General features: G+C 50.1%; 2 protein-coding genes across 2 annotated transcripts; one reads left to right on the top strand and one right to left on the bottom strand.

Annotated features, from left to right (window-relative positions):
- Positions 1-1,421: 1,421 nt before the first annotated feature.
- BO79DRAFT_226926 (acyl-CoA thioesterase) lies at positions 1,422-2,324 on the top strand (the record flags this gene model as incomplete). The annotated part of the gene is made up of 2 exons (XM_025683833.1): positions 1,422-1,529; positions 1,626-2,324. The coding sequence occupies 2 exons, from the start codon at positions 1,422-1,424 to the stop codon at positions 2,322-2,324; spliced, it is 807 nt and encodes a 268-aa protein (XP_025541422.1).
- A 401-nt stretch (positions 2,325-2,725) lies between these two features.
- On the bottom strand, positions 2,726-9,205 carry BO79DRAFT_262354 (malonyl CoA-acyl carrier protein transacylase; the record flags this gene model as incomplete). The annotated part of the gene is made up of 5 exons (XM_025686586.1): positions 2,726-2,797; positions 2,854-3,279; positions 3,330-3,445; positions 3,495-3,983; positions 4,030-9,205. The coding sequence occupies 5 exons, from the start codon at positions 9,203-9,205 to the stop codon at positions 2,726-2,728; spliced, it is 6,279 nt and encodes a 2,092-aa protein (XP_025541421.1).
- Positions 9,206-10,490: the final 1,285 nt, after the last annotated feature.

Genomic DNA, 10,490 nt, shown 5'->3' with positions numbered 1-10,490 from the left:
GGGACCCGGTTGATATATGTTCGATATTTTTATAACCTTAACAAGGAACACGGATTTCACGCATTTGAGATTCGTTCTACCCTGAACTCCTCACCACCATGGCGACCCAATAGTAAGTAACGATGCCACGATTATGGTATCTTTCTAAGTCAAATAAATCCGACAAAGAAATTGTCTACTGAGTTTATCTAGGTTTAACAGTAACATGCGTGAAATTGGTTCGTCATTATGAGTGTCTATCGAATCATGGTGTTCAGATATATATTTTGAGCAGCAGCAGACAATGAATCTATTGATATTATTTCCATCACCCTCATAGTAGACACACATCGAAAGTTCCCGGCCAAGTCAATACGCCGAGGGCAATTACTATTAACACATATTTTTCCCATTCAAATCTCAAACGTTAAGGTTCTAGGATATGGTTGCTGCCTATTCAGAATGATACCACCCGAACTCCGTGTTGCACAATCAACAGCAGACATTTCGAGCCAACACTGACAATGGGACACGGACCACGATGCCTAGGCATGCACACGCAAGCTCATCAAGTAGAACCAAGTTTCTAAGCTACTGACAAGGTGACATCGGTCGTTGTATCAATAAACACCGGAACACCGACGATCCCTCCGGACCATGGCCCTCTGCCCAAGCCATCCCTGTTTTCGAGGATATTCCGTCACCACGTTTGACGCCTCTCGCCATCGGGACCCTAAATGATTCATCTCCTGGCTTGGAACCAACAAAAGTATGAAAAATAATTCATGTTACGGACCCTATCGCGGAGTAATCTGGTCTTCATCTCCACCACGATGGTTCCTGGCACATGGCAGGCCACGCGACTCCATAGGTGGATCCGCATCCTGCCGCAACGTGTCGGAAGGCTTTGTTCCACGTGGGCATTATCAATGAACGATATACATCGTATGCTGCGTAAATATGGGATGGCTGTAGGTGCCCCATGGTGTTCTATGTATTCCTGGGCGTTTTGACGTATGTATGTTTGGTATGCTTGGATTACCGGTATGTAATAGGTTACACATGGTATGTACGTATGTAACGTATTACGATTCAACCATCTCCCTTGTACTACCCACCCAAGCAAGCTAAACGCCGAAGGATCCGACCTGCAGATGCAGGGAGCTGAAGTTGCACCTGGATGATCAAAGCAACAAGAGCTAGTGAGGCTTCTGTCTACAGGGAAGCGGCGAAACGCCACCCGAGTACCGAAGGTAACAACAGGACGGGCCATGCTGGCAGTGGCCCAGAGTCATTGAGCAGCAGAATTGCTACCCTAGTTTCTGACATTGCACTCTTTTGTCACCTGTGTCCATCATACGACCGAAAGTCACTCATCCTAGCAAGTACACACACTGCCACCATAGTCATTCTCCTGCCACCATAGTCATTCTCAAGGCACAATGGACACGTCGACCATTCTCAACTCGATAACCTGGCAAAACACCCTCCTCTTCGCAGGAGGGGCTTACATCCTCCTTAATCTGAAAGGCCTCCCTTTCGTCTGGCATGTTCGTTTCCATTACTCTTACCCTCAATCCACGCATCTCTTAACCCAATTGCTCATACAACACACCTCCCCATACTAAACAAAGAATCAAATACAGATTCGCCTCCTCACCTGCCTAAAAGAACACATCATCCTCAACCGCGCCCGCAAAGTGGATATAACCACCCATGGCCCCCAATCCCTCTTCTACCCAGTCATTACGACGTCCTCCACCCCGCTCCTAGAGATCGACTACAATATGCACAAGTCCAACGCAACCTATTTTACCGACCTAGACATCAACCGTGTGCATTTGATCTCTAGTTTATTCAAGGACCAGCTCGCGCTAGGCTTTTCGGGTGGGGAGCTTAACATTGCTCTTGGATCCACGGCATGTGTCTTTAAAAGTGAGATAAAGCCCTATCAGACGTATGAGATCCATACGAGAGTGTTGAGCTGGGATGAGAAATGGGTGTATCTCGTTAGCCACTTTGTCAAGACCGGCGGAAAGAAAGACAAAGGGGAGGTAGTGTTCGGTGGTAGTGCAACAGGTATAAAGGATGAGAAATGTATCTTAGCCTCTGCTGTCACAAGATATGTTTTCAAGAAGGGGAGGATATCAGTTAGTCCGGAGACGGTGCTCTCGCGGGCTGGCTTATTGCCTGAGAAGGGGGTTAAGATGAAGAATGGGTTTTGGTCATGGGAGAGGGTTGAGGAGGAGAGGAAGAAAGGGTTGGATGTGGCGAGGTCGTTCCTTGCGTTGGATGGGTTGCATGCAATGTTTAGGGGCGACGGGAAGGCGATTGGGGTGTTTTGATGGGAGGTCGACGTGACCGATAGACATAGATGGCTTGAGTACCTGGTATTGGTCAAAAGCACCATAGATTTTGGAGGACATAGATAGAATGGCTTGGAGCTCGAGGAACGTGGAACATGGCCAACTTAGTGATCAGTGAGTTACATGCCTCGTAGGCGTAATTCAAGTCTCAATGGACTGTCTGACATGCTGTTCGTTTAACTGTAGCTACATAGTTGCGCGGACTGAGGTCAATATGTGGTAAGATGGTTTAATTCAATCTTATTTCATATTGCTGATCTTACTAACATACCGCTGAAGACAAGAAAAATAGGACATAGAATGATATAATCGACTAGTTAAGTATAATATTGAACATTCTGGTATCAACAACGCCAAAACCATATATAAACCAAATGCAACTATGCAACGACAACCTCCGACGACCGAGCGACCTTTTCCAACCCGCGCTCAACATCTATATACTCTTGCCACTAGGAACGACTAAGTTAGAATTTGGAAACCTAGACAACAAAGGTAATCAACTCACCTCTGCCAAAACCTTCGCAATGATCGGCGACTTCGTCAACCGGAACACCTGCCGGAAGTATTCCTCGCTAACTTCAAATGGCCGCGCCGTCAGGTTCGGGATGTACTTGCCTACCAGACGGTCCGCATCCAAAGTACCTTTGTCAATGTACTTGTAGAGACATGCACGGAAGGCTGTAATGCCTGGGCTAAGGAAGGATGAGTGGAAGGGCACGTCGATTCCTCGGAGCGGCACGGTGGCTACGCCACGCTCGAGCTGAATGGGTTGGGGCTTGGCTTTGGCGGCGCTGGCGCATTGATGGAGAGCGTCAAGTACGCTGACGCGAATCTCCTCGAGAGGCTGGGTACCCTGGAGGATAGCCTCGAAGTCAGATTGATGGCGCTTGATTTCGCCGATCAAAGAGGAGAGGGTGTCGAGGGCTCGAAGCTAGGCTGTATTAGCAGGGTTTTTATAAGCAGCCCAAGTAATTGACTTACATCACCCGCGCAGACGTATTGAGAATCAATGACGTTGTAATTTACGATTTCAAGCAGCCAGCCGGTTTTGCTGGCGATCAGCGACACCAGGTACCGCAGGCGGTCTTCGTTGAATGCTAGAAAGAGAGTCAATAAACAGTCACAGAAAGCGGCAAAGGGACATACACTTCGATAGTCGACTGGGGTCGACGGCGCACATGGAAAAGTTTGACCTTCCTTGCTCGTCGCGTTCGACTGCCATCTGCATTGTCAGACCGCGGTAGAAAACCACAGATACCAAACTCTCAATAGGCATAATTTCGGCAATGGCTGCCAAGGCAGAGTATTCCCCCAGAGAGTGACCAGCAAAGCTGCAGTGATCTGCCAACAGCCCCTTATCTTTCATGTCTTCAATGATAGCTTTCTCCATGAGGGTGAGTGCTGGCTGGGTGAACTGGGTGGAAGAGAGAAGGCCGGTGCTGGATTGGAAGGTGTGTGACTTAGTATCCTCTGTGATTTCCTTGAAAATCTTCTCCGATGTTGTCCGCCCATCTGCATGAATCATCTCACAGCGAAGGGCCATGTAATTATCGCGGATCGCTCGTCCGCGAGCACCGCCGAAGTGGATCTTGAGTTCTTTAGGGTCGTTTCGGACAATGTCGGTGATACGGAAGCCTAGACAGGTTTAGAAATGTAGTCATGTGGATGGAAACATACTCACCGAAGTTCTCAAGGAAATGCTTGTCGGCTAGGTCCCACACCTTCCGCGCTGCAGGGCTAGAGGCATAAAGTTCCATGCCCATTCCCTTTTCTTGGCTGCCCTGGCCAGTAAACAGGAAAGCACTGCTGGGCTGCTCAATCTCAGCTTCCGCTATAATCAGCTTGTCTCCAGTACCGGCACGTCGGGCCTCTGCATGCACCAGCTTCCGTCCGTTTACCATTCCAACGTGTTGCAAGACCAGCTCCACATCGTCCTCTGGAAGTATCATTCCAACAAAGTTGCAGTTATAGCGCCTAAAGCCACCAGGGTTTCCTGGGGCAACCAGCTGCTCAAGCAAGCTACGAACCCTTGCGCTCATGTGCATGCCGTGAGTGATGGTGCCCGGAAGCTCTGCATAGGTGGCAAAGGCCTTGGACACATGGATCGGATTATAGTCGCCGGAGACAACGGCATAGTATTCATTAGATGAGGGAGACTTGAACTGGATCTCGCCACCGCCAAGAGTGATTGGTGACTGGAATAAGACTGGCTGCTCGACCACACTTCCATGGCGCTTGAGGTAATCCATGATGGGATTGCTGGTTGAAACGCCCACTGTGTGATCAATGTAAGCTACCTCGAGGACCTCACCAGTCGGAGACCGACCGTAGACATGACCGAAACACCTTTGTTGGCGGTAGAGCGACTTGCTTTGGAAATGGGCATGTGTCTCCAGCTCGAATGTGAGCTTATAGCCCTGAAGGTCAAGGTCTCTGTCGCCAGGCACAAACCACGGCTTGGAGTGAAGCACTGCCACATCTTTAACACTTGTCAGTTGGAGCTCAATCTTGGGCTCTTTTGTCTGCCGAAAGGCTATGTCGTAGTCGTTATATGATCCGCGGTACATGAAGCGGCTAACGACCTCCACTATATCCACATCATCTCTAGTGATGAGGGAAGAAACCTCCACAACCTTGCCTGAGTCTTCATTCAGAATGGCTCGGATGTGTGCTCTGGACGAAAGAACATCACCATCCCGGATGGGTTTTGAGCTTCCTAGCCTGCGGAATTGGTTGGATAGGTGGACTAGTTTCATAAGGTTACCGCTGAGACAGTTGGTGAACAATGGCCTCATGACCGATTTCCAGGCAACAACGATCGCATAGTCCATAGGGGCGTCCATTCTCTGCTGACTCCTCGAATGAGACCCCGATGCGGATGTACTGCCAATGCAGTGACTGAATCTTCTGATATCATCCGCTGTGACAGTAACGACATCACCGTGGAATTCATCTTCATGTGAGGGACCACCAGGAGATCTCAGCGGCTCACCGAACCAAAGTATATGATAGAAATCCTTCACTCGCTCAATCTTGTCAGAGAGAATCTCTCGAATAGGCGCAAACGGGAACTCGGGATGGTAGCTAAATAGAAGCTCGAGACCTGCCGGTGCTCCGGTGGCAGTGCGATTTTCGAACAGCGTGGCCTTGATGATGTCTTCGCTAACAGCACGCACCTCAACAACCAAAGTCTGCAGCGCATCCGCTGCTCGCTCAAAAAGCCGAACGACCGACTGTTCGGTAGATGTGCACTCCTCTACTTCAACGTAGGTGTTGTTCCGAGGAGCGAAGACTCGCCTTACGGGGTTATCGCACAGGTTGTGCCCTTGAACGATAGACTTCTGCGAAAAAAGAGCATGTCTCCAGCCCTTCTGCGTACCAGCCAGTCGTCGCATCCAGCTCTCCAACGAAGGCAGCTCATTACCGGAAACCGTAGGGTCGAATGTTCTGGTCAGGGATATTTCGCTCGGCACTTCACTCATACCTCCTTCGGTCAGAGGTGTCAGAGGTTGCTCGTTGTCATATCCCAGCGCCGTGAGGGACTTGATCCACTGAGAGTGGATACCATCCAGCAGATGCTTGATCGGCTCGTTTGGTACCGTGGTGTGCTTGGCGGCGACAGGTCCATGCAGAATGCAGGTCCTGCCAACATCCTGGCCCGGCACTGCCTGAACGTCTTCCGACTGCCACAGCGAGTCTTTCTTGAACCACACCTCAAAATCCTCATCGAGGACAGGAATAAATGGAACGGGCTTTTGACCATGGCGCCGGCACAGATGGATGAACATCTGAGTACTTGGTACATCCATCAGCTCTGAGGTTGCTCTAGCATGCCTGATCAAGAACTTTTCAATGGCCGTGTAGGGTTCATCGATTTCTTCAACTGCCCGCCAAAACCGGGACCCGTAATTGCTGTGCATCTCGCCAACAATATCCTCGAGCCATTGAAGAAAGTCGAATGTCAACTGCTGCAGACTGGGATGTATCCAGCGAGCCTGATGCTTGATGTAGAGTAACTCGACCATTCGCCACACAACTGCAGACAGTGTCATTTCGTTCAATTCGCAGGGCTTACCATCTGCATCCTGTGCAAACCACACTTTCTGGAAATTCTTGTTGAGGCCGTCGATAATGCGCTTCTTATTCTCCTGTAAGAAGGCAACTCTTGCTTTCTTGTCTGCAATGCTAAACACAGTTCGGTCCATCTCAGCCCAGAAGAGGACCCCCCGGGTGGCGATTTTGTGAATTGGCTCGCCCATTTCGGACCGGACGGTAATGATTCCTCCAGTAGGTCGTGTATAGGTCTGGTCCCAGACTGCATCATCTGCACCAGGGATATCAACAATCAACTGCTTGGCCTCAGGGCTGGTGTGAGCCTCCTTGACTGTCATCACTCTACTGCCGAGTAGGATCCCGTCGAATGGCATGAGGGATGGTGCATTGAATGCTTTGCTCCACTCTCCAGTCAAGTAAGGCAGGGTATCGTCGGCGGCACCAAAGCCGCTACCAGCGACTAGGATGATGTTTTTGCACGCTCTGATGCGACCATATGTCTCCAAAATGGGGGCGTGGAAATCCTCATACGAGTGATGTCCACCCCCTCTGCCACCAGTCCACTGAAGTATAATTGGAAAGGACTTGTTCTCGCGGGCGATATCAATGACCTGTTGGATTGCCTCCACCGACCCGGGCTTAAAGGCAATGTGCTTTAGACCAAGTGTCTCGACATACTCATTGGCCACGTCGATAGAGGGGACACCCGCTCCAATGGTCATCCCATCGATCGGGACGCCCTTGGCACGGAGCTCCTGTAGCAGGGGAATCTGCCAGCGGACGGAACTGGGGCTCGCATAAATGATATTGCATGTCACTCCCTGCCCTGGAATTCCATTTTGCACGATCTTGTTGATCGCTTCCTCCATAGCACCCTTGCTGTAGTATCCCCCTCCAGCAAGCTCGATATGGTAGCCAGCGTTCATGGTAGCAGAGACAAAGTCCCATGGCACAGTAGTCGGCGTCATACCAGCAACCATGATAGGAGGAAGCCCCAGCAACTCGCTGAACTTGGTCTGAACAATGACCTTACCCGTTGCGTCTCTGGCCAGGCGCGGCCTGTACGCCTCCGCCCAATTATCAGCATAGACGATGGGGTAGTCGGAGTCCCGATTGTAAAGTTCTGCCTTGTTTCCGTACTCCTCGCTATGCTTCATGGAACTACCGAGGATCAGACGCACACCCTGTCCTGCCTTATTATGCATGGTGACAGCCCCCACACCGGCGCTGCCGCCCGGACCGAAGTCAATGATATGAGTAGCATCCGGAAGAGAGGCCGCTTTCTCCCAGTGTACTGGTTCGCGTGCAATCATGCTCACGATATAACCGATGAGACTTTTATCCTTGTGAATGCGCATGTCGTGGCCGTCGGTTGTAGCGTACAGCGGAATGCGTAGCTGGTTACCTGTGATGTTGATATCCGCGAGATCCTTCATAACCAAAGGAACGACCTCATCTAGATACATGCTATGGAATGGTGCGGTTATGGGTAGGAAGCGATGCTCAATCTTAGGTTTCCGCTTGCTGGCCGGGATCTGTGCCTCGCGACTGCTCTTTGATGGTTTCAAGCCACGGAGGTGCCGGCTCAACCCATACAGACTAAGAGGCGGCCCGGTCACAACAAGATTTTGAGGACCATTGTAGAGGGAAATAGCAACACGGGATTGTTCCGGAAGGTAGCTATTGACTGTGTCGATGATCTTCTGTAGCTGACCCGGTCGAAGGTTTCGTACCCTGAGCATGGGACCAGGTGTCCCTTCTCCGTTGTCTTCTGCATCCCGTATAACTGATTTGGGGATGAACTGGGGAGGGAACATTTCGTGACTGCGACAGGAGATGAAGAAGAGAATACGGAGGGCTTCGAGAGAGTGTCGGTAGAAGTCTTCCCACGTATCTGAGACAGAAGTTACGAGGGCTACGACAATTCCCTGTGAATGACCTGACACGCCGGACAGATAGCCATGCATTTCTCGTGGTGAGAGTCCCATTGTTTGACAAGCCACGATGAAGTGACACATCTGGAGGAGACCAATCAGGGGCATGCTGACGGGGGCAGAAAGAAGATACGCCGACTCTGGCTCAGAGTCGGTCTTCTCTAGCCAGTCCATGAGCGAGAAGCCATGTTGGAAGTGAGGCTTAAATGTGGGCGCACTAGCGAGCTCTTCTAACAATCTGGCTCCGGAGAAGACACAACGACGGAGGATGTCGGTGTACGTCGCGTATGTATCTTTTAGGTCCTCGAAATATTTCTCATCATTCCCCTGACCTCCGAATATTGCGTATATACGTGACGGTCCATCTGTAGCGGACTCGAGGAGGAGAGAAGGTTGACGTCTAGACTTGCGACTGAGGGTTCCGTATGCAGCAAAGTATGCTTTGATTATGGGGGTTTTATGTTGAATATCAAGCTGCGACAGAGCGGAGTGGATATCATTTCCACCAAAAAAATCTTGTTCATAGCTCTCTAAGAGAGCTTCAAGCAACTGCAGTATTGCCGCGGCGTCGTCACAATGTGTGTCGTCGCTAGACCGAGTGATGCAGAAGTTGATGAACTCGGCGATAAGTCCTTCTTTGGTAGATAAGTCGTTCTCTGGCGAAGATGAAAGTAAATTCAATGTGAAGTCCTTCCATAGTTGATTTGCCAATGGTAGCTGTAATGCAGGTAGGGATATTCTCGTATCAACAGATTCATATGCAATGATCAACGGCCGTTTGTCGCCGGCGACAGAGGACGGCCGAGAGATCTCGGGAGTGAGGCCCGCGAATTCCGAGCCCAAACTCGACAACGGCGTCTTGACAGTCATGATGATGAAATGAAAGGAGAGGTAAATCGGCTGTACTCTAGAAATTGGGTGTCAAAACAGTTGCCCTTTGAAGTGATATATCACACCACTCACTGCAGCACGGGGAGATAAGCCTGGCAATGGGGTCATCTCACGATAACGAAGGGGGCCAAATCGGAGGTCTCGGTCCGGAGAAACAATGGTGGGCGACCCAGGAACACGGGTGAAGCATAAAGATAATTTGCAGCGTAAAAGTGCCTGTTCCAGGATCCGACAAGGCGGAGCTGAATCGGAGGCTGTATACGTGCGGTGATGATGATCTTGACGTTCCTTACAGGATCGTATTGTTCGTAAACAGTAATACCATATGTCACAAGTATTACATACGAATACACAGCAAAACCAAACCGCGCTAGACGTGCCTTACTAGTGTATCAAGTGTATCGCCTGAAGTGTCAAATCTAGTGGAACCGGGCAAAGCATGGACACATCCCTCCGGGATGATCCTAACCTATCATCGAGGGAGGATCGCTGCTCGTGAGTCAGGAACTGAATCCTCTACGGGAGATCCTCCTATTGCGGATGCAGCCGGCTGTCGGATCCTGTTGGATGGAATTATCAGTCCCTGAGGTCATCTCCGAGACGAATGCAGAGACCAAGATTGATACCGATACCGACACATTGACGAAGGCAACCATCCTGGAACATTCCAGCCCCAAGGCTAGCGGGCTTCGAAACGTGGCACGCACGTGTCTTAGCTGCTGCAATATAGTAGTAGCATATTCTCGTGAAACTCTATTTCCGAGCCTATGGTGCCATCGGGGCTGCAGCGCTTAGTTCTCTACCGTCGCTGATAAGCAGGTGAAAGAACTTATTGGTTGATGCGAATATCGTAGAACGGGGAGTAGTCATTTCAACTCAGACTCCACGGCGGATTTGCTTGGCAGGGGTGCCAGAGACAGCCAGTAGCTGAGCCATTCACCCACCTCAGACATCAGTCAGAAGTCAGCAGTACATTCAACCTCCATTTGTGGGTTCTGGCGGATATGGGAAGCTAATGCCGCGACTGCTGAACAGAATAGTGATATTACTAAGCTGCTTTAGTGTCCGGTGACACCAGTATACCCTAATATGAAGTCGAGCCCCGTGAGGATCCCTAACTAGCTATCAATGATGGTATCGTAGGAGCAATCCATACGATTTAGTTGGAAGGTAGTCAATGAAATGAAAGTACTGCGGGTTTGAGAGTGATCAAATACGTCACCTACTTTATTCTCTTCCTAGAACATGCTCTCTTGTGCACTTC

This window comes from Aspergillus costaricaensis, assembly GCF_003184835.1.
Source record: "Aspergillus costaricaensis CBS 115574 unplaced genomic scaffold BO79scaffold_10, whole genome shotgun sequence".
In the NCBI taxonomy this organism is placed as follows: domain Eukaryota; kingdom Fungi; phylum Ascomycota; class Eurotiomycetes; order Eurotiales; family Aspergillaceae; genus Aspergillus; species Aspergillus costaricensis.
The sequence above is the reverse complement of the archived record's forward strand: the minus strand, read 5'-3'. Positions and strand labels throughout refer to the sequence as shown.